This window comes from Haliotis rufescens, unplaced genomic scaffold, assembly GCF_023055435.1.
Source record: "Haliotis rufescens isolate VD_foot unplaced genomic scaffold, xgHalRufe1.0.p SCAF_20, whole genome shotgun sequence".
Taxonomy (NCBI): Eukaryota; Metazoa; Mollusca; class Gastropoda; order Lepetellida; family Haliotidae; genus Haliotis; species Haliotis rufescens.
In genome coordinates this window covers 5,392,541-5,418,897 of record NW_025963891.1, presented here as the reverse complement: position 1 = coordinate 5,418,897, position 26,357 = coordinate 5,392,541, and the positions used below count along the sequence as shown (strand labels likewise).

Below are 26,357 nucleotides of genomic sequence, written 5' to 3'. Positions count from 1 at the left end.
TCTGAACTATTGCTGATGAGATGTTACATTTTCACTCTTAATATCACAACATTGTGTAACATCAGAGGATAGGACACAGAATATGGACCATATTGAACCTTGTCCTACTTTATACAACACTGTTCAGAGTTATAACTGTAGAAAAGGTAATATTGGAGATATTTCACCATTAGTGATTCTTATGGTACATACCAGTAATACATAACATATGTAGATAGTTTTGCTGTAATACAATCTGTGAATATTGCATCGGGATGATCCCAGTTTTGATGAATACTCATAATCAGATCATACGAAATCTTTCTACCCATGGTTACTGTGTAATACTATACTGAGGTTAAATGTGATGTAATTTGGAACAAATCTCTTTTAGTGCTGCTGTACTTTAGGTATCCTTTATTGCATGAACGCAATTAGAATTAATTTTTTACAATCAAACGCCTCTCTCTATAAAAAAATATGTGTATATACAAGGGGGAATGTTTGATGGTAAAATGGCATACAATTTCATAATGTTAATCAGAACCTCAGATTGCCGTACATTTGTATTGCATTATGTAGGGGGAAGCCACCAGCATTGATTGTCATTGATTCAGAGATAAAAATGTCAAATTTGATAAATTAATCCAGTTCTTCTTAAGATGTAAGCATGGTAAGTAAGTATGTTGATAAGGTTGGCTGGTGAGGTGTTTTCAGGATATCGTCTTTATGGTATGTTTGTTGTTTAATGCTGCACTCAGCAATATTCCAGCTAAGTGAGGGGCGGTCGGGTAGCCTAGTGGTTAAAGCGTTCGCTCGTCACGCCGAAGACCCTGGTTCGATTCCCGGCATGGGTACAATGTGTGAAGCCCATTTCTGGTGTCCCCCGCCGTGATATTGCTGGAATATTGCTAAAAGCGGCGTAAAACCATACACTCTCTCTCTCCAGCTAAGTGAAGGCAGTCTGTAAATAATCAACTCTGGATCCGACAATCCAGTGATTGACATCATCATGAGCATCGATAAGCATGAGGATACGATGACATGTATCAACCAAGTCAGCGAGCCTGACCTCCCTATCCAGTTAGTCGCCTCTTACGACAAGCATTGTTGCCTTTTACAACAAGCATGGGTTGCTGAAGACCTATTCTACCAAGGATCTTCATGGTTCTCTTAATAGTATCATGCACCTTAATTGTTTGGGGATACATATTAATACACACATAGAAACATCATCTTGGAGAACATGTTCATACCTAGAGCCAACCAAAAGTAGTATTGAGAATAATTGGGACTTACAACTTGAGCTGGTAAAGAAAGAGCTTCACATGGGTAGTCAGTAATATTTGCCTTTCTCTCACAGTGTCTGATCTCCGGTTTGCCTGTTTTTGTATTCATTTGGTTTGCACATGCATCTTGCAGCCAGAAATAAGCATTTTATCAAAATTGCTTCTTTCCAACCTGTTTTAATATGCATTGTTGTTTAACAAAAAATCATCCAGTTCAGCAATATAATATCAATACTCATCAAATAAGACAAACTGAATTACAGTTAAGCAGTCCATCAATATATTGTTGCCTTCCAAGTTGACGATGATTAAATGTTATAACGCTGGAGACTATTTGATTGCCTGCTGATGTGTGATAGAGGAAGCCCAGTTAAGTGTGTTAGGACAGATTGTGTTTGACATGCAAGATCAAATATGTGGGATTTTGTAGTATCTTTTACAAGAATTCAATTTGATTTGGGAAAACCAATCCTATGTGATGACATTTATCATTATTACCCTGTGTTGTGCAAGGATATTGAACTGAAGGGCACTCTGAACAGGGATATTATCTATAAATAGAATTATCAGAACTGTTTGAAAGCTTCATATTCATAATGTAAAGATAGACAGAGCAGGTCTGTCTGACATGCATTAGAAGACTTTGATCATGTTGATCGCAGCATGTCACTCATTCAACCAATGAAATTCAGATATTAATGTGCAGAGTTGGGAGGAATTCTGCATGTATATGTATATTATCCCCCGCCGCGCGAAAGCGCGAAGCGGGGGATATAGTATTCACGACCGTCCGTCCGTACGTCCGTCCATACGTCCGTACGTCCCACCTGTTTGTTGCCGCGATATCTCAAGAACTAAACACTGGATTGTCTTCATATTTGGAACTATGGTGTATATACAGACTCCGCAGACACCAGTCGGTTTTGGTGACCTTGATCCCATTTTCAAGGTCACAGCAGACAAATCTGCTTTTAGAGTTGGAAAACGGTGTTGCCGCGATATCTCAAGAACTAAACACTGGATTGTCTTCATATTTGGAACTATGGTGTATATACAGACTCCGCAGACACCAGTCGGTTTTGGTGACCTTGATCCCATTTTCAAGGTCACAGCAGACAAATCTGCTTTTAGAGTTGGAAAACGGTGTTGCCGCGATATCTCAAGAACTAAACACTGGATTGTCTTCATATTTGGAACTATGGTGTATATACAGACTCCGCAGACACCAGTCGGTTTTGGTGACCTTGATCCCATTTTAAAGGTCACAGCAGGCAAATCTGCTTTTGGAGTTGGAAAACGGTGTTGCCGCGATATCTCAAGAACTAAACACTGGATTGTCTTCATATTTGGAACTATGGTGTATATACAGACACCGCAGACACCAGTCGGTTTTGGTGACCTTGACCCCATTGTCAAGGTCACAGCAGGCAAATCTGCTTTTGGAGTTAGAAAACGGTGTTGCCGCGATATCTCAAGAACTAATCGCTGGATTGTCTTCATATTTGGAACTATAGTGTATATACAGACACCGCATACACCTGTCAGATTTGGTGACCTTGACCCCATTTTCAAGGTCACAGCAGGCAAATCTGCTTTTGGAGTTGGAAAACGGTGTTGCCACAATATCTCAAGAACTAATCGCTGGATTGTCTTCATATTTGGTACTATGGTGTACAGGCGGGGGATATTTCGTCACTCTGTGACAAATACTTGTCTATATCTGTGATGTCCCAGCTGTGACTTCACAGTACTGAATGTGGGTGGGTGGGAGTAAATCAAATTGTTTATTTGTTTTTTTAAACCATATTCAGGCAGCTAACCAGAACAGAAATTCCCAAAGTAATAATTATTTGGATTTAAGTTCCAGCAATGTTATTGGCCATTTATATTTTAATGACTGGTTGTACATAACTGAAGAACCACTGAGAGTCTGGACTACATAATGGCTAGGCAACTGTGTGAGGAGAAGGCATAAGTATTGATGTATCTCTGTCGGCCATGACAAATAAAAATGAAATTAAAACAATCATCCCAGGTCCATGATAATATCCCCAGGTGTGACAGCCAACAGCAAACATCACTTTTTGAGTGATCAAAATATTTTGATGTGTACCACAGTGTTAGAAATTGGCACTAGTCCTGTCATCCTTGCCAAACTGCCCAATAGTAAAGGTATCATAAGGACTAGTAGAAATTTGCCATTTTTAGGGGCTTTGCTATAGGTTATCATTATAAGGACGAGTGGAGGAAAACTGTTAGTTTCTAATGCTGTACCAACTGCTGATGCCTTGCTAATGTCTGGGTTCTTGTCTGGCACATCAATGCATATACAAGTAACCACTGCTGCTGATCATAAAACAAATTGTGGCATAACATCGAACTCATATATTTACACGAGTTGGCCGTTTGACTTTTGATGTCAGGAGTCGGTGAAGTAGTGAAATAAGTGGCGTGGCAAGGGTTGATTTGCGGTGAATTTATTTTCATATATTAAACTCATTTTATCCAAGCATTCTGATTTTTGAAATGTCTGATATTTTCAATTTTGGGTCTTTAATTTTTGTCAGCGACAGCAAGAGGTTAAATTGAACATATTTCAAGTTCTGATTATGCTAATTAAAATGAAATTTTGGAAAGTTTCATCTGGTTATCAAAAGTAATATAATTGTGACAAGGACATGGTGAACATCATTTCAAATACATTTTTGTCAGGAGAAATAGATTGAAAACCAGATTTTATATGTTATTTTGACGAACTTAGAAATGTGTAATAAATAGAACAAGACTTGACTGCACTAGGTTTAATTAAATTTGAGCAATGGAATATGTGGAATCTACAAGAATTATCCCCTGTGTCAGTAAGTTGTGTTCAATCAAGTTTTTCGATTGACGGATGTCTGAATTGCCTGCAAGTAGACTTGCAGAGGTCACGATGACCTTTTAAAATCTGTTATCAATGCTCCTCAGCCTTATAATATTTTACATTTGTTTGCATTTTTCATCTCATTCTTTGCCTGTGAGGTATTAACAGCCTCAAAATATATTGTCTGTATCACATTTCCTTTCCTTTGGTATTCATTTCTTAGTCATAGACGTAGCATTATTGTGCTGGGAATTTGTCACCTGCCAGTGTTTTGGTGCCTACCTGAATGCCATGATGTAGATGTACATGGAACGTGAAATAACCTGTTATCTACTACCCGTCATTCAACTCTTTTATTTTTAAGCCGCTTGTTTAAATATTTGGATCAATATTCACCCAAACCGTCAAACTGATTGTCTGTTGTTGGTGATTGAAAAAGCAACCAAAGATAAATGTTTGACATTTTCTTTAGATATTCATATCAGATATCCATGATTTTTTCCATGAAATATTAATAGGTCAGTTGGGACGAATACATAAGCAATACCCTTTTAGCGATGTAGGTAACATCCCAACAGGATCTGTCTTTGTCTGTTCAATCCGAGGGTCGGTGTGACTCTCACACAATTACCTGCTTGTAAGACAGAAGGCATTGTAGCTATTTCTTTAGCATAAGAATGCTATCTACTTCATTTCATGTGTAGTATGAAGATTGATAAAAGATTGTCTAAATCAATTATTGTTGCCAATAACCTTTTTCGTCAACTCAACCTCGGTTACTTAGAATTTTAGCCAATGTGGCTTTCTGAATGCAACTATCTGCTCTGTCAGGCTGCGGGATGAGATGAGCATGTTATTAACCATTGAAATTGTTAAAGCCTTGAGCAAGTTCTCCCAACTCCATGGTATCTTAGCAACGACATCTGCTTGTTATAGGATGCCAGGCTATTGTTCTGTGATGTCATCATGATGTCATTGAACAGTTGAAAATAGAATACTATGAATATGTTATTATGCTAGCCACAATAGCATTGTTATTTTACTCAATAATCTTGATATTTCCCTTTCACTGACATTTTCAGAAGAAGTAAACATTTTAGCTCACAATATATTATTTTATTAGGTTTTTGACCACTTTTATAAAAAACTATGAGACAGGAGGCCTTTTATTGTTGTGTTTGTGTGCATGTCATCAAGTAAAGAAATAGGCAAAACACTTAGTGATTGTTTTCATCTGTAGCTTCTTGGTCTTCAGCTTCCTATGCTTGTCACAAGTGGCGACTAATGGGATCGGGTGGTCAGGCTCGCTGATTTGGTTGATGCATGTCATCGTATCCCAATTGTGCAGATCGATGGTCATGATGTCAATCACTGGATTGTCTGGTCAGACTTCATTATTTAAAGACCGCCGACGCTTGGCAGGAATATTGCTGAGTGCAGCGTTAACACAAGAAACGAACGAAACCAACTTGTGACGTGTCGCTGTGTGGTGCTTCAGATTATTTTGTTATGTCCTCACAGGTAGATAATTAATTTAGTTTATTTAGACTATTAGAATTTAGAGTCCTTACTCGTCACTGTGCCAGTTTCCACCCAAATCTCAAGGTGTATCATGACTCTCGGGATCAGTGATTGACCACAAGCAAGGTGTTAGACTGCCCTTTTTCTGCAGTCCGTCCGTGTCACAAGATGCTTGATTTGAGGGTCTCAGGTCTCAGGGTCACAACACTGCCAGTCCAAGTTATCACATTCATCAGAGTATATTCATTAAAGACATCCAGTTACAGTTACAGACATGCCTTCGTCAGCCAGTGCACTATGGGTAATTCTGTACAGACAAACCTCGTCCTCACCTACTAGTGCACTATGGGTAATTCTGTACAAACAAACCTTGTCCTCACCTACTAGTGCACTATGGGTATTTCTGTACAGACAAACCTTGTCTTCACCCTGTAGTGCACTATGGGTATTTCTGTACAGACAAACCTTGTCTTCACCCAGTAGTGCACTATGGGTAATTCTGTACAGACAAGCCTCGTCTTCACCCAGTAGTGCACTATGGGTATTTCTGTACAGACAAGCCTCGTCTTCACCCAGTAGTGTACTATGGGTAATTCTGTACAGACAAACCTTACTTCACCCAGTAGTGTACTATGGGTAATTCTGTACAGACAAACCTCGTCTTCACCCAGTAGTGCACTATGGGTAATTCTGTACAGACAAGCCTTACTTCAACCAGTAGTGCACTATGGGTAATTCTGTACAGACAAACCTCGTCTTCAACCAGTAGTGCACTATGGGTATTTCTGTACAGACAAACCTCGTCTTCAACCAGTAGTGCACTATGGGTAATTCTGTACAGACAAACCTCGTCTTCACCCAGTAGTGCACTATGCGTAATTCTGTACAGACGAGCAAAAAGAGAAATACATAGCAAGATAAAAAAAGCACAATTGATTTAATTTGCCTGCAGATTGACAGCAATATTAAAATAAACATTGGCGTCTTATTTATCAAGGCGTATTGAGTACTAACTTGTACTTGCTCCCTGTCGGCTTTGATTTAATGGAGGAAAAGGATACTGATTGTAAGCAGGCCAGTACAATGTTATCGATTTTTAGATTCGTTTTTCTCTCAAATGTGAAGTCTGTGAAATTATTGGAATACATAATAAAATAAGAGGCATTGATTTTAACATGTTTAAATATCAACATAGTCTTTCTTCTTGGTACTGAGCAGGACTGAGATAAGGCAATACCATAGTTGCTATATAGACCATTATATAGGTAATATAGACCCATGTATTACTATTAGGAACATGTACCTTTCTCGTACAAGATTTACCATTCTTCAGGCAGCATGTTTTGTATTTATGAATATAATTTGATTAGCCTTGTATACATGGTCACTAAGGCGGGGTCTTGATCCTTTGGATATATAAGGAAAATATGAGGTCACGGTCACTAGAGGTTAAATTAATTCCATGGGACAAATGCCTCCCCCACCTCAGGACCCAGGCTCAATTCCCGTTCAGCGTGTGAACCAATTCTTCGTGTCTCCGACCCTGGTGTGACTCAAGTCTTGAAGCAGCTTAAAATTGTACTCACTCACTCACTCTCGTTACAGTGTTGATATGGAAAAAGGGAGTGAGCAACGTCGACACCGGTGAGGTTGATTTGAGACAACAGCAGGACAGCCACAACCAACTACGCTCACCTCATCACGACATAGGGGACAGACCACGCCTCAACTCCGCCTCAAGGTCACTTCAAGGTCAGTACTCCGGTATTCTTTTGTACAATAACTGAACTATCAAATCTTCCCATTTTCTGTAAACTTTAAAGCACAAAATGTCATCATGCAAAAGTGACTGTTTATGTAGTCTAGCATCTGTTGTTTTCTCTCGAACATCTGCTATGGTTAAAAAGGGTCAATAAAATTTGCATTGGATAACTAGCTGTCTGTACATAAAACGTTTTGTCTGCTGGCCCAAAGTTGAATCTTGGAGTAATTTTAATTTTATTCTATGGACCTTTTTATTAGCAGATCTTTCTAGAACAGAATTTCACTAGGCTCAGGTTTCGGACTAGTCGCTAGTCACTAGTCGGGGATTCTGGGTTCGAAGAGGTCCCCAGAAGCCTCTTCTGGTCCTAGGAGACCACTAAATGGATCAGGTGGTCAGGCTTGGTGACCTTGTTGATAGGTGTCATTGTACTGTATTGGGGAGATTCATTGCTCACCATCGATCAATTGTTTACAGGTTACCATCATATGGCCGAATATTTTGCTGAGAGCGCCATTAAACAAACAAACAACAAAACAAACTAGTGGCAAAAGACACAGACTAGGATTTTTTTTTAGTCTTGCTGTTTGTTTGAAATAAATCCTAGGTCGTCAGTCTCAAAACATTTTGTTGTATCATATATTTATTTGGTGGGCATCTCTCATTGTCTGACTGACTCGCTATGTAAACATAATCACTGCTTGCTAATCTGTGTTCATCTGTTTGCTGAAAGCTAATGTTTCACTAATCCTCTTGAGCCAAGCATCTCATAAGGAGTAACTGCATGCCAGTTTATAGAGTGTCGGAGCGTGCCGATTATGCTGGTTACAGAGTCTGAGCACACAAGTGCTGGTTTATAGGGAGTGTTGGAGTACTCAAGTGCTGGTTTATAGGGAGTGTTGGAGTACTCAGATGCTGGTTTATAGGGAGTGTTGGAGTACTCAAATGCTGGTTTATAGGGGGTGTTGGAGTACTCAGATGCTGGTTTATAGGGAGTGTTGGAGTACTCAAATGCTGGTTTATAGGGAGTGTTGGAGTACTCAAGTGCTGGTTTATAGGGAGTGTTGGAGTACTCAAATGCTGGTTTATAGGGAGTGTTGGAGTACTCAGATGCTGGTTTATAGGGAGCATCGGAATACTCAAGTGCTGGTTTGTAGGGAGTGTCAGAGTACTCAAGTGCTGGTTTATAGGGAACGTCGGAGTACTCAAGTGCTGGTTTATGGGGAGTGTCAGAGTACTCAAGTGCTGGTCTATAGGGAGAGCATAGGCATACTCCGATGCCAGTTTAAAGGGAGCCTTGACGTTCTCAGATGTCCGAAGCTGGTTTTATTATTCTTTAGACAGTCCACAGTAATATCAAAACTAAATCTGCTGGCTTATTCAATCTTGTATTAAACATAGGGTTATGCTTCTCAGTACTACGTATTTCTGTGCTGATGTGGGTAAGTTATTCAACATTGTTCAATGTTGTTACCTGTGAATACTTGTCAGCTGACTTGACCAGCTTCCTCTTAGGACCCGTGAAGATCTGGGTTAGAATAGGTCTTCAGCAACCCATGCTTTCCGCAAGAGGCGACTTTGCTTGTTGTAAGAGGCTACTAACAGGGTCAGGTGTTCAGGCTTGCTGACTTGGTTGGTGCATGTTATCCTATCCCAATTGCGTGGATCAATGCTCATGATGTCAATCACTGGATTGTCTGGTCCAGACTTGATTATTTACAGACTACTGTCATATAGCTGGAATATTGCTGAGTGGGACCTTGAAAAACAAACAAACAAAAAAAGCTTCCTCTTAGAAAAAAACACACCAAATAATCACATTAATCAAGGCTCAAGCATACAGCCCACCTGACAAATTAAGTTCTTCTGCTAATTACTGTAGGTGTATATTGTTGTATGTGTGTGTTCAGGTCCATTGGTCATGTGGAAGAAGACTGGTGGGAATGGCGGCACCGAAGTGCTGCAGGTCAGGCACCAGGACGCGGTGGCATGGAAGAAGGCTTTGGCCAGCAGCGTCGAGAACAGCAACTCTTCGGATACACATCAAGATGAAACCGAAATATGGAAAACAGCAGTTAACTCCCTTGACCGAAATGTAGCTGATTTACGAAAAGGACATGTGATATGGAAGAAAAGTGTTGGGGATGTTGACAGTAGCGTGTCCGACACGCATCATCAGGAGAGTGTGTTGTGGAAGAAGCAAGTCCAGGGTAGCATGGGGGACATGGAGGCCCATGATGGGGCAGGATGGAAGAAGGCAGTCAGCAGGGTGGACCGGCCCGAGATGAGTCAGCAGGATGACCAGAGTCCTCTGCAGTCACCGCATCACGACATTGGAGACAGACCTCTCATGAACTCCACACCAAGGTCACCTCAAGGTCAGTTGAGTTTTCTAACCCAGGTCTCCACAGGTCCAGACAGCCATAGAGTCTAGTACTTTAGTATGGCAGAGATGTCTGTTGACATATTTTAAAGTCTTGTAAATGCATACACTGGACCAGAGGGAAGGTGCCAGGCTTTCCACATCTCTTTGTTTAAGCATATTTAACATTAAACATTTAGAAGTTTTATTGAAGAGATCATGTATTCTAAGTGTACACATTACAACACTATGTTTTCTTGTTTTGATTTTTTCAAGAAATTATGCAAACGCTGCCAAATCTTAACATGCACAAGTCTCTAAGGCAAAAACTATTAGTTTAAGTCCTAATTTCTAGATTATATAAATAATAAGAACAAGTTGTCCCTATAAGAGACTGGCGTCCTGAGACTGTCTGAGTGTCTAGACTTGCCTATTTTAAGGACAGAATAACTTTACACCCATGGACTTGGAGCAAGGCTAGCACTTGAAATGTAGGACTTGTTGTACCAAGGCATGAGAGTCAAGGAAACAAACTTCTCCTTGACATGAAAACAACACCAAGCTGTCGCTCATATAATGTTTCTTCTGTTTGTTCACTGGGAGCTGAGTGACTTTATTCCGTGTCAATCCATTCATAAACCTTCTTATGATATATTAACTGAAATTAATCCCCATGTTTCCTCCCAGCCTATCATTACGGAGTGAAACACCTTCTGGGCGATATCGATCGGAGTCAGCCAGGGGGGATTACCGAATCATGGCGACCCGGTAACGTCTGACTTAGAGTGAAGTCTACCCATGAACATCCGGGCTAGAATAGAGCTTCAGCAATCCATGCTTGCAGGAAAAGGTGCTTATGCTTGTCTTAAGAATCGACTAAGGGCATTCAGTGAAGATTCAGTGAAGATCCAGGTAGAATAGGTCTTCAGCAACCCATGCTTGCCGTAAAAGGCGACTACGCTTGTCGTAAGAGGCGGCCAACAGGATCGGGTGGTCAGACTCGCAGACTTGGTTGATGAATGTCATCGTTTCCCAATTGTGTGGATTGATGCTCATGATATCAATCACTGGATTATCTGTCCGAGACTCGATTATTTACGGACCGCCATCATATCGCTTGATAATTGCTGCGTGTGGCGTTAAACAACAATGACAAAAAACAAACAAAAACCTCAGTGTAGTCAGTTTGTTTCGTTCTACTGCACACATCACTGTTATCTCATCATATCAATCATTGGGACGCAAAAGATATGACATCACAGTCGTATATAGGAAAGCACCAACTTTCAAGCTCCCTCATGTCCCCAAACTTTAAATACATTCTCTTTGTCGATTTCTATCGTTTTTCTGTAACAAAATGAGGTGCACAGACACTGAGGCTTTTGGCCTGGAATGTTACTTTAACATGTCTAGGGACAACCGAAGCTGTAATTGTAAACACCTGTCACTGTGAATCATGTACAGAGGCACCTCTACTGAAAGAAAAGTCCATGTATGTGTAGTATTTTATCCTCCTAGTAGTCAAGTCTAGATATGTGGACAGTACAGTCTCTAAAAGGGACAACTTGTTCTTATTATTTACAGGGGCACGGGTGGCCCAGTCGTCTAAGGTGCCGCGATTCACTGTGCAGAGTTGTGTCCCTTGGCCGCGCCAGAAACCTATGATTGTGGGTTCGAATCCCGGTTCGCCCCGATTATGTTTCTAGGTTTGTCAGCACCATACCCGTGCTCATTGGTTTCACCGAAGTGGTAAACGTCTGAGACCTGCATCACTTCGGGCTTTCCTCCCACATTAAGCTGACACGCCGTGATATAACTGGAATACTGTTAAAAGCGGCGTTAAACCCAATTCACTTACGACCCATGAAGATTCCGGGGTAGAATAGATCTTCAGCAACCCATGCTTGCCTTCAAAGGTGACTATGCCTGTCGTAAAAAGCGACTAACGGGATCGGGTGGTCAGGCTCGCTGACTTGGTTAATGCATGTCATCGATCCCAATTGTGTGGATCAATGCTCATGATATTAATCACTGGATTGTCTGGTCCAGACTTGATTATTTACAGACCGCCACCATATAGCTATTATATTGCTGAGCGCGGCGTTAAACAACAAACTAACCAACCAACCAATTCACTCACTCTCTCACTCTTATTATTTACATAATCTAGAACTTATGATTTAAACTAATCATTATTGCCTTAGACATGTTAGAGACTTGTGCAAATCTAAAACAACTCCCTTGGTGCCACTTATCATGACTTAATTAGGAAAAGCTGTCAAAGACCTGTCCCCTTCTATTATGAGGCATTGTCATTCACTTGATATATATCTGACATGCTTCAAAACTATGGTTCATGATTTCAAGATGGAAAGAACTATTTAATAAGTAGAAATGTATTACATGTCCACAGTTTGCTGGAACTGTGAGTTTGTCGACAACCCTCTGAGGGTTCATTTCATTGATCATCACCACTAACCTGGGGCATCCAAGAGGCCACTAGAATAACGCTTTGTCTCTGAAAATATGTAAGTTTGATAGAAACAAGCAACTACATTTAAAATGAAAAGGAGTCCAAGTGAGATGGGAGATTCAGACAGTTTCCTGAACCTGTGGAAAATCTAGACTTGCTTCATTTAAGGCTATAGCGTTACAGTTAGGGTTGGATTGAGTGAGTGAGTGAGTATGGTTTTACGCCGCTTTTAGCAATATTCCAGCAATATCATGGCAGGGGACACCAGAAATGGGCTTCACACATTGTACTCATGCCGGGAATCGAACCCAAATGTTCGGTGTGACGAGCGGACGCTTTAACCACTAGGCTACCCCACCGCCCCTGGAAGGGAGTATTCTATGGTTACGGGACTGTGAGACTAAGGGTCCCCTAGCATCCCCTTTGTTTGTTTATTGTTTAACGCCCCACTCAGCAATATTGCAGCTGTACAGTGTAAGTTATCGAGTCTGGACCAGGCAATCCAGTGATTGACGTCTAAGCATCCCTTGTTAAGTGCAGATGGTATGTTGGAGAGGGTGGAAACATCCGTTATAAGCCCGCCCAAATTCTAAATGGCTGAGGTGTCCACATGTTGATTAGAAATTACAAATATTGGGAAAGTTTTCCTCCAGATGTCAATATGAGGTCTAGTGGCTAACTGCTGAGGCATGATTCCATTCTGATTTCCATTCCAAGAGTTGGCCTTCATATAGCTGAAATATTGCTGAGTGTGGCGTTCAACAACAAACAAACAAATCCAGGAGTTGATAAGCAATATTTCAGCAATAACTTGGCAGGGACACTGGCGTTTGGGCTTCACACATAGCACCCATGTGGAATCGAACCCACGCCTTCTACATGACAAGCAAACCCACTTGACCATCCTTCCACCTTCCACTCCAAGAGCTGCCTGTGGCCTGATGTCTTTCTGTGTAGACAGCTTGGCTATTAGCTCTCCTTATAACACTAAAACCTACTAAAGGACACACAGTTTGACGAATACATGCCCTGGCCCTGACTGCAGGGGTGATAGCATATAAGAACATGCAAGAAGACTTTGAGATGCTACTCAATGAGGGAGATGTTACAAGCCCACACGATATCTTGAGGCCTTATATGTTTTAAGTTGGTTAACGAGACTTACCCACCAAACCCAAAAGCTGAAATCAGAATGGGGAAAACTGAGTTTTCACAAAAATATTTGTCCATGAGGTGAAAAACAAGAACCCAAAAACCCAAGATTTTATGATAACTGTTCATCAGGAATAAACCATACTGTAATCTAATAATACATACCGGTATATAAATTCTTTATTCAAACAAAAATAACCCAATCACTTATCTTTTGGTATCGTTTTGCAGGTATATTTCCGTGATGGTGTGACCTTTAAGTTTGTTTTTCATTTGTTAGTAGTAGTATGATCTGGATGTTGAATGAAAAAAAAATCAACCTTGAATTTTGGGCCAAAATGTTTATAAACCAACTAGTAAGGAATAAGAGGCCTTAACAGGTAGCAAACTGAAGGTAGTGGGTAGGAGGAAACACCAGCCTGGATACGGAGATTGTAAGAATTTACCCCCTTCTTGTCATTCATCTCTCAGGATCTTCCATTAGCAGTCTTGGTGTCAGGTTTCACCATCAATGGGATTAGGCAGCTAATTCAGTCCTTTTTGAACCAACACTGAAACATATCTCAATCTCTTAAGGGAACCAAGAATACTTCGTTTCTTGTCATTGATCATTCACAATCTGTCTCAGGTCAATGTTAGTTTAGTGTTTGTGAAACCATTAGGTTGAAAGAGGAGATTTAGGGGGTTGCTAGATTCTAGTACTATGTCAGCAAACCTCAAGAACACTGAGACCCCCAACACAGCGATAGAAACTAACAGTTTTAGTCCACTGGTCCTTATGATGATAACATATAGCAAAAACCTTAAAAAGGCAAATTTCTACTAGTCCTGATGACACCTTAACTATTGGGCAGTGTGGCAAGGACTACAGGAATAGTGCCAATGTCTAACCTAGCCTTCAGTGTTGAGCTGTGTGTGCTTGAGATAGAACACATGATTGCATCACTCACACACAGTGGACTTTAGTGGTCATACATTGGTCAGCTGATTGGGTGCTGCTTGTGACAAGAGTATTTGAATCCAGAGACCCATAAATCTTTAACTTAAGAACCTTCATGCTGGTTACAAAAACTGTTGCTGAAATTCCAACTTTACAATTTATGAGAGTATAAAATAACTGCAGTATTTAAATTCTATAATTTCAATGATATATTTTAATTGCCTCAAAATGTTCAGTAGTTTTCAAGATAAACTTAACTCTACTTAAAAATAGTATTTTAAATAATGTTTTTATGTTGATAGCAAAAGAATATGATGAGGCTTGTATTTTTTTCGACATTTTACTTATTTCTGGTTGATGGAATATTGAAACCACTGCTTTTCATGTGTTTTCGTTTTTTTCACACACGTTTGTTTAAAAGTTGGCAGATTCATAAATCAAGTAAAGTTAAGTCTGCCTACAGCAAAACAATAAATCATCAAGTCTTGTTTTTCGTTATGTTTCACAACATGACAGACAGGAATATGTGAGCAGCAAGCTACAGTGAACCACCTTCAGAGGTCCGTATGAATGCTAGGAGCTCCTTGTTTCCTTGTTTTGCGGCACATGACATATATCTCCTTGTTTGTCGATAAATTTCTACAGTGTACTTACAAACAGTTGGGTTTAAGGGATTATTTTCTGGAGGATGAAGTGGGCTTTATATCATGCGTAGGCATCTGTGACCTGTGAAGCATAACTAACATGATCGGTTCGGATTGGATCGGACTTGGTTGACGCATGTCATCATATCCCAATTACGCGGATCGATGCTCATGATGTCAATCACTGGATTGTCTGGTTCAGACTCGATTATTTACAAACTGCCATCATATAGCTGGAATATTGCCGAGTACAGCGTTAAACAACAAACACAGATTTTGGACAAGAGCCGAGAGGTGTAGATAGGTGAACTGGAAAAATGAGATTGTGAGATGTTTTTATGTATGAGGGGGAGTAGCCCAGTGCTTGTTCTGCCTCAGGCCGTGGTTTCAGTATCATGTGTGGGTACTTTGTGTTAAACCAATCTCAATCCACTCACTCACTCACTCACTCACTCACTCACTCACACACCCACCCTCTCCACCATCCACTCACCTATATCTGCCATACACCCACCCACTCACTCACCCATTCACCCACTCACTCACCTATCCACATGGTTAAGCACCCATACAGGTGATACAAGGCATGCAGCACCAAGCACAGCCCAACTCCGATATGAACACGTATTTAATGTGTGTTAGGATAGCATTGCATGTGTTCTGTGATGACGCTTATGAAATGATTATTCCTGAGTCTTTATTCCCTGCAGCGCTACTCAGCTCGCATAATGTTTTGTTTGAAATACGACTGTCGGGAAGAAGTAGAAGGGCCTTTGATGTTGAGGAGGGAGAGTAAGATTTCACAGAATCATTATTGTATGGTTGCCGCTGGCTCACTGTTGTACACCTTCGTTATTGCTTGTTAGGAATTGTCTGTGTATACTTAGTGGTCATTGGAGATTCATGTGCCACACACCACCCATATCTGCCATACACCACCCATATCTACCACACACCACCCATATCTACCACACACCACCCATATCTACCATACACCACCCATATCTACCCATATCTACCATACACCACCCATATCTGCCATACACCACCCATATCTACCATACACCACCCATATCTGCCATACACCACCCATATCTACCATACACCACCCATATCTGCCATACACCACCCATATCTACCACACACCACCCATATCTACCACACACCACCCATATCTACCATACACCACCCATATCTACCATACACCACCCATATCTGCCATACACCACCCATATCTACCATACACCACCCATATCTGCCATACACCACCCATATCTACCATACACCACCCATATCTGCCATACACCACCCATATCTACCACACACCACCCATATCTACCACACACCACCCATATCTACCATACACCACCCATATCTACCATACACCACCCATATCTGCCATACACCACCCATATCTACCATACACCACCCATATCTGCCATACACCACCCATATCTACCATACACCACCCATATCCTCCACACACCACCCATATCTACCATACACCACCCATATCTACCATACACCACCCATATCTACCATACACCACCCATATCTACCACACACCACCATATCTACCACACACCACCCATATCTACCACACACCACCCATATCTACCACACACCACCCATATCTGCCATACACCACCCATATCTACCATACACCACCCATATCTACCATACACCACCCATATCTACCATACACCACCCATATCTACCACACACCACCATATCTACCACACACCACCCATATCTACCACACACCACCCATATCTGCCATACACCACCCATATCTACCATACACCACCCATATCTACCACACATATCTACCACACACTACCCATATCTACCACACACCTCACATATCCTCCAAACAGCTGCCATACATATCACAAACCACCCATATCTGCCACACACCACCCATATCCTTCACACAGCTGCCATATATATCACAAACCACCCATATCTACCACACACCACCCATATCTACCACACACCACCCATATCTACCACACACCACCCATATCTGCCATACACTACCCATATCTGCCATACACCACCCATATCTGCCATACACCACCCATATCCTCCACACACCACCCATATCTACCACACACCACCCATATCTACCATACACCACCCATATCTACCACACACCACCCATATCTACCATACACCACCCATATCTACCATACACCACCCATATCTGCCATACACCACCCATATCTACCATACACCACCCATATCTGCCATACACCACCCATATCTGCCATACACCACCCATATCTACCACACACCACCCATATCTACCATACACCACCCATATCTGCCATACACCACCCATATCTGCCAAACACCACCCATATCTACCACCCATATCTATCACACACTACCCATATCTACCACACACCTCACATATCCTCAAAACAGCTGCCATACATATCACAAACCACCCATATCTGCCACACACCACCCATATCCTCCACACAGCAGCCATATCTACCACACACCACCCATATCTACCATACACCACCCATATCTGCCATACACCACCCATATCTGCCATACACCACCCATATCTACAATACACCACCCATATCCTCCACACACCACCCATATCTACCACACACCAGCCATATCTACCATACACCACCCATATCTACCATACACCACCCATATCTGCCATACACCACCCATATCTACCATACACCACCCATATTTGCCATACACCACCCATATCTGCCACACACCACCCATATCTACCACACACCACCCATATCTACCATACACCACCCATATCTGCCATACACCACCCATATCTGCCATACACCACCCCTATCTGCCATACACCACCCATATCTGCCATACATATCTACCACACACTACCCATATCTACCACACACCACACATATCCTCCAAACAGCTGCCATACATATCACAAACCACCCATATCTGCCACACACCACCCATATCTACCACACAGCTGCCATATATATCACAAACCACCCATATCTGCTACACACCACCCATATCCTCCACACAGCAGCCATATATATCACAAACCATCCATATCCTCCACACAGCTGCCATATATATCACAAACCACCCATATCTACCACACACCACCCATATCTCCCACACACCACCCATATCCTCCACACAGCTACCATATATATCACAAACCACCCATATCTACCACAAACCACCCATATCTCCCACACACCACCCATATCTCTCACACAATACAACCGATCACCAATATGGTATATGGTAGACCAACCATATCTACCATACACTACCCATATCTACCACCCACCACCCACATCTACAGTTCACACCCATACCTACCATACACCACCCAAATCCACACACACCACCCATATCTACCCCCACTACCCATATCTACCATACACTACCCATATCTACCACACGCCACACACATCTACAGTTCACACCCATATCTACCATACACCACACACATCTACAGTTCACACCCATATCTACCATAGACCACCCATATCTATCACACACCGCCCATATCTATCACACACCATACACCCATATCTACCACGCTCCACCCATATCTACCACACACCGCCCATATCTACCACACACCGCCCATATCTATCACACGCCACACACCCATATCTACCACACTCCACCCATATCTACCACACACCGCCCATATCTATCACACACCACACACCCATATCTACCACACTCCACCCATATCTACCACACACCACACATATCTACCACACACCGCCCATATCTACCACACACCGCCCATATCTATCACACACCACACACCCATATCTACCACACTCCATCCATATCTACCACACACGGCCCATATCTATCACACACCACACACCCATATCTATCACACACCACACACCCATATCTACCACACACCACCCATATCTACCACACACCACTCATATCTACTGCCTCTGTTTCAGGATGGCCCCAAGAATATAGAAATTCCAAACTCCCAGTTAGTTCAGAATATGATGATTCCAAAGTTCCCGGTGAAGCTGATCGTCCTAGTTCTGGCAATGGCTACCTGCCTGTGAATGTGTCTAGCCCATCAATTCCCAGTCCAGGTAAGTCTTCGATGTTCTCGTCTACATGGCCAAGTGTGTACCATTCCTGGCCGTGTGTGTATATACCTGGAACATGATATTAACAGTGTTATTACCACACTTAGTCTACTATTTGAACCCAGCATGGCTAACCTGTACATGACACATGGCTAATCTGAATATGATACATGGCTAACCTGTACATGATACATGTCTAATCTGTACATGATACATGGCTAATCTATACATGATACATGGCTAATCTGTACATGATACATGGCTAACCTGTGCATGACACATGACTAATCTGTACATGATACATGTCTAATCTGTACATGATACATGGCTAATCTGTACGTGATACATGGCTAACCTGTGCATGATACATGGCTAATCTATACATGATACATGTCTCATCTGTACATGATACATGGCTTCTCTGTACATGATACATAACTAATCTGTACATGATTCATGTCTAATCTGTACATGATACATGGCTTCTCTGTACATGATACATGTCTAATCTGTACATGACACATGGCTAATCTGTACATGATACATAACTAACCTGTACATGATACATGTCTAATCTGTACGTGATACATGACTAATCTGTACATGATACATGTCTAATCTGTACATGACACATGGCTAATCTGTACATGATACATGTCTTATCTGTACATGATACATGGCTAATCCGTACATGATACATGGCTAACCTGTGCATGACACATGGCTAATCTGTACATGACACATGGCTAACCTGTACATAATACATGTCTAATCTGTACATGATACATGGCTAATCTGTACATGATACATGGCTAATCTGTACATGATACATGGCTAATCCGTACATGATACATGACTAGTCTGTACATGATACATAACTAATCTGTACATGATACATGTCTAATCTGTACATGTTACATGTCTAATCTGTACATGATACATGGCTAACCTGTACATGATACATGTCTAATCTGTACGTGATACATGGCTAATCTGTACATGATACATGGCTAGTCTGTACATGACACATGGCTAATTTGTACATGATACATGGCTAACCCGTACATGACACATGGCTAATCTGTACATGATACATGGCTAACCTGTACATGATACATGGCTAACCTGTACATGACACATGGCTAATCTGTACATGATACATGGCTAACCTGTACATGATACATGGCTAATCTGTACATGATACATGGCTAATCTGTACATGATACATGGATAATCTGTACATGATACATGGCTAATCTGTACATGACACTGGCTAATCTGTACATGATACATGGCTAATCTGTACATGACACATGGCCCGGTTTGTGCATCACATGGCGTCAGTTCCCGTCCAGGCCTAAGACCCAGGTTCAGTGGATACGGGAGGATATACACCATTGTGTGTTTACAGCGGTGTGGGCGGAAGCATTAGCACATACAGCTACACTCATCACACAGACTGGGACTGCGCAATCATTGGGATTTTTTTTATTAAATATGGAATCCACCAAGGTCACTTTGTGACTAAACACACTGCATGTTTGCGAATCCTGATGGAGGCCTCAATGTAAAATGTCTTATCAAGTTGGTGCTGAAGGGTTTGAATCCACTTCGTGATACACATGATGTTGAATTATTAATCATTTCATTCAAGACATATTGAGCACAAAGATAGTGAGGGTATGAAACAAATGGTATGTGGAGTCGGATCATAACTTTTCAGACATCATTTGTTTTCAGATGGCCATGTTTATCGCGATTACTCATGCTATGATGGGGGTCGTAGCATCAACAGACATTGTAAATACTCAGATGATGGCTTGTTATTAAGAGAAAGATGTCTTTTAAAAGTGAATGAGATGCTTTACAGTTGTTCATGTGATTAGAGAGAAACCAATAAACATTTCTTAAGCATCCTAAAACCCATATCACGGGGATAATTCACCTGGCTAGAGCGTCCATCTCTCACATTTCTAGACTACTCACAAGAAGTTTAAGAACACCCAATCTATTCACAAGACTATAGATTAACTGTAGTTGTATGAAACAATTGGGTGTTCTTAAACTTCTTTTGAGCAGGGGGCGGGCGGGTAGCCTAGTGGTTAAAGCGTTCGCTCGTCACGCCGAAGACCCGGGTTCGATTCCCGACATGGGTACAATGATATTGCTTGAATATTGCTAAAAGCGGCGTAAAACCATACTCACTCACTCACTCTTTTGAGCAGAATATGATAAATAACCCACGACCCACCCATGCTGCATAAAGTGACGGTTGCACAACTTAGATTTGACTTTCTTTACCATGTTCTCACTGTACACTCCCCAGTTGATACCTCCCACATATCATAGCCCTGTGATGTCTTCTAGGATATGACGGACTGACATGGAGGTCACAGTCTGGTGCTATGAATTAAGCGTCAAAACGGATGTGTTTATTACAGTTTTCACCCAACTAGGCATCTCTAGGGCAGGGCATGGATCTGATTGGATGTTGCTGATTGACCGACTTTGTACAACTTAAACATCACCCGGGGGCACATTAGAAAACATGGCCCAACCAGCAGGAATATTATATTATTTCATCAGAATACATTTTATCACCCCAAACTGGCTTCCACAGGCGATTTCGCTGTAATGAAATTGCATCACAATGCTTTGCAGACCATTATGACATCGTCAGTTACCATCACAATCAAATGACATCACTAATCTCCCTGCCAGTGAGGCGAGTTAGCTGACACTGCTTATTACTGTTTATGGACTGAAAAAGTTCTAAAAATTATTTTTGATGATAAATAGAATTTGACTTCAGTGTCTTTTGATACCCAATATATTGATACTTGTCAAGTTAAGTTTAAAACTCCTCTGCAAGCCTCCGAGTTTTAGGCTTGTATTGACTCATGTTGACATAAATGATGCCCAACTGAGATTCTCTGTTTTCCCAACAAATAAATACCTGTGATTAGCTCCACTCTGTCCATATTGAAAAATGTGGCGGTGGGTCTGTGAAGGATGTGGCGGTAGGTCTGTGAAGGATGTGGCAGTGGGTCTGTGAAGGATGTGGCAGTGGGTCTGTGAAGGATGTGGTGGTGGGTCTGTGAAGGATGTGGTGGGGGGTCTGTGAAGGATATGCTGGTGGGTCTGAAGGATATGCTGGTGGGTCTGAAGGATGTGGTGGTAGGTCTGTGAAGGATGTGGCAGTGGGTCTGTGAAGGATGTGGCAGTGGGTCTGAAGGATGTGGTGGTGGGTCTGTGAAGGATGTGGTGGTGGGTCTGTGAAGGATGTGGCAGTGGGTCTGTGAAGGATGTGGAGGTGGATCTGTGAAGAATGTGGCGGTGGGTCTGTGAAGGATGTGGCGGTAGGTCTGTGAAGGATGTGGCAGTGGGTCTGTGAAGGATGTGGCAGTGGTTCTGTGAAGGATGTGGAGGTGGATCTGTGAAGAATGTGGCGGTGGGTCTGTGAAGGATATGCTGGTGGGTCTGAAGGATGTGGTGGTGGGTCTGTGAAGGATGTGGCGGTGGGTCTGTGAAGGATGTGGTGGTGGGTCTGTGAAGGATGTGGTGGTGGGTCTGTGAAGGATGTGGCGGTGGGTCTGTGAAGGATGTGGTGGTGGGTCTGTGAAGGATGTGGTGGTGGGTCTGTGAAGGATGTGGTGGTGGGTCTGTGAAGGATGTGGTGGTGGGTCTGTGAAGGATGTGGCAGTGGTTCTGTGAAGGATGTGGCAGTGGGGCAGTGGGTGGTGGTGGGTCTGTGAAGGATGTGGCAGTGGATCTGTGAAGGATGTGGCAGTGGGTCTGTGAAGGAAGTGGCAGTGGATCTGTGAAGGATGTGGTGGTGGGTCTGTGAAGGATGTGGCAGTAGGTCTGTGAAGGATGTGGTGGTGGGTCTGTGAAGGATGTGGCAGTAGGTCTGTGAAGGATGTGGTGGTGGGTCTGTGAAGGATGTGGCAGTGGGTCTGTGAAGGAAGTGGCAGTGGATCTGTGAAGGATGTGGTGGTGGGTCTGTGAAGGATGTGGCAGTAGGTCTGTGAAGGATGTGGTGGTGGGTCTGTGAAGGATGTGGCAGTGGGTCTGTGAAGGATGTGGTGGTGGGTCTGTGAAGGATGTGGGGGTGGGTCTGTGAAGGATGTGGCAGTGGATCTGTGAAGGATGTGGTGGTGGGTCTGTGAAGGATGTGGCAGTGGGTCTGTGAAGGATGTGGCGGTGGATCTGTGAAGGATGTGGTGGTGGGTCTGTGAAGGATGTGGTGGTGGGTCTGTGAAGGATGTGGTGGTGGGTCTGTGAAGGATGTGGTGGTGGGTCTGTGAAGGATGTGGTGGTGGGTCTGTGAAGGATGTGGCAGTGGGTCTGTGAAGGATGTGGCAGTAGGTCTGTGAAGGATGTGGGGGTGGGTCTGTGAAGGATGTGGCAGTGGATCTGTGAAGGATGTGGTGGTGGGTCTGTGAAGGATGTGGCAGTAGGTCTGTGAAGGATGTGGGGGTGGGTCTGTGAAGGATGTGGCAGTGGATCTGTGAAGGATGTGGGGGTTGGTCTGTGAAGGATGTGGCAGTGGATCTGTGAAGGATGTGGTGGTGGGTCTGTGAAGGATGTGGCGGTGGGTCTGTGAAGGATGTGGCAGTGGGTCTGTGAAGGATGTGGTGGTGGGTCTGTGAAGGATGTGGTGGTGGGTCTGTGAAGGATGTGGTGGTGGGTCTGTCACCAACCCCCCCAAAACTACTAAAATCTGTACTTGACTAAGAAAGTGTCATCCCACAAATAACTTTCTAAATGGCATCGTGTGTTGAAAGAAATTAATAACCAAAAGAATACAGCATCCTTGTCAACCATTGCAGGGACCACTCTTTGTTGGCACCACATCTACATTGTGCCATCTTTGGAGTCACACTGTCTCTGCTGGACAACATGGAGCTCGACATACTAGACAACGGTGTGACATGAACCACTAGGCACCCCATTATACATGCAGTTACTTATAATAAATCAATATGGTTCTGTCATCTGAAACATTCAAAACATGTGACTTTGTTTAACCTGCAGACAATTTAGATGCAGTATTGACAGACATTTTGACTTCCATGGAGGCCTATTTGCATGTTGAATGTGAGACTTGAATAATGTCCTGATAGCAATACTTCTGGGTGTCAAGGGGCAGTCAGGTAGCCTAGTGGTTAAAGCGTACGCTCGTTAGCCGAGGACCCGAGTTCGATTCCCCACATGGGTACAATGTGTGAAACCCATTTCTGGTGTTCCCCACCATGATATTGCTTGAATATTGCTAAAACGGCGTAAACCTCACTCACTAACTCACTCTAAAGACCAAATTTTTCAGTAGATTTTTGTTTTGATAAATGTGTATTGTCAACAGAGCTCACTGGAGTGAACATAATCTTACTAGACTTTACCTCCCGAGTAGTGGCAAAAACAGCAGACTGCATTGTGATCTAATGACACAGACATATGCAGTCTGGCTCGCAGGAAACAAATCAGATTGATAAATGTTTTATGAAAATTGTTTCTTAATGAGAGGTGTTCAGTTACCGATCTCCTTGTTGATAAGTATTCCTTTTCAGTCGGAAGGACTGCTTTTTGTGCATTGGTGTCACCACACAGTTCTCTGTACATCTAATATTTAAGTCAATTCTGAATTGTACGAATGTTCTCAGACAAACAGTGTTCTCATCTAGAGATGAAACTCAAGTGCCCCCAGTCACAATGCTCGCGGTGGGATAGCCTAGTGGTTAAAGCGGTCGCTCATCATGCCAACGGCTCTGGTTTGATTATCCATCTGAAGCTCATTTCTGGTGTCCCTCATTGTGATTCCGCTGTAATATTGTTAAAAGAGGTGTAAAACAATATCACTCACTCACTCATAACCCTAAGGTGAGAAAATAAACTATTTAGAGGGTCTCCAGATCAAAATCTTTTTCCAGAAAACCTGAGAGGACCCACGAGAACCCCTAATGTCAACCATGACAAGGATTCTTCTTAGCTCCTAGACACAGCATTTGATGCTTGAACAATAATGTCGGTTACCTTCCTCTGAGTGTGTTTGACTTATCGACTCAGTTTTCTTGACCCCCCTTGATAATTAGTACTTATTACCCCTGATGCGTGCAATGTGGGTTACTTTCAGGAATTATTGAGTTCTGATATTGATATGCTTGGTTGCGGTTCTTTTGTTTCGTTGGTTTTGATAAGAAATGGACGTGCTGAAGTGTATGTTAATGCAACATTAACTTTCCTGAGTCATGCTCGTTGTAACACAAGTGTTGCATCACCATGGTGACCCAGATAAAGATTGCGCAATCTCAATGTTCTACAGTTGGCCTAGTTGAGTTGTCACCATGGTGACCCAAATAATGATTGTGTAACTTGATTATTGGACAGTGTGTAACACTAACATCTGGTCACCTTGGTGACCAAGATAATCATTGTGTATCTTGATTGTTGCAGAGTGTGTAACACTAACATTTTGTCACCATGGTGACCAAGATAATCATTGTGTAACTTGATTGTTGGACAATGTGTAACACTAACATTTTGTCACCATGGTGACCAAGATAATCATTGTGTATCTTGATTGTTGCAGAGTGTGTAACACTAACATTTTGTCACCATGGTGACCAAGATAATCATTGTGTAACTTGATTGTTGGACAATGTGTAACACTAACATTTTGTCACCATGGTGACCAAGATAATCATTGTGTAACTTGATTGTTGGACAATATGTAACACTAACATTTTGTCACCATGGTGACCAAGATAATCATTGTGTAACTTAATTGTTGTAAGGTGTTTAACATTAACATCTTGTCACCATGTCGAGCAAGATAATCATTGTGTAACTTGATTGTTGGACAGTGTGTAATACTAACATCTGGCAACCAAGGTGACCAAGGTAATCTTTTGTAACTTGATTGTTGGACAGTGTGTAACACTAACATCTTGTCACCATGGTGACCAAGGTAGTCTTTTGTAACTTGATTGTTGGACAGTGTGTAACACTAACATCTTGTCACCATGGTGACCAAGATAATCATTGTGTAACTTGATTGTTGTAAGGTGTGTAACACTAACATCTGGTCAGCATGGTGATCAAGGTAATCATTGTTTAACCTGAGTTTATCTGCTATGGTAACAGCCTGGTAACACAGTAACATAACCATCCAGTTACTGTGACCCAGATGTTCCTGTGTAGACTGGTGAGGACTGTACCTAGGCAGCACAGATACTGTGTTACATGAGAACTGCCACCTACACAGGATAA

At 42.2% G+C, this 26,357-nt stretch overlaps 1 protein-coding gene across 1 annotated transcript in view; it reads left to right on the top strand.

Moving 5' to 3' along the window:
- The window catches only part of LOC124130105, an 87,840-nt gene that overhangs the window by 2,202 nt on the left and 59,281 nt on the right, over nt 1–26,357 (top strand). The window contains exons 2-4 of the mRNA XM_048400768.1: nt 7,258–7,404; nt 9,325–9,792; nt 18,948–19,091. Coding sequence (XP_048256725.1) covers nt 7,258–7,404; nt 9,325–9,792; nt 18,948–19,091 — 759 coding nt within the window. The remainder of the gene's footprint in view (nt 1–7,257; nt 7,405–9,324; nt 9,793–18,947; nt 19,092–26,357) is intronic.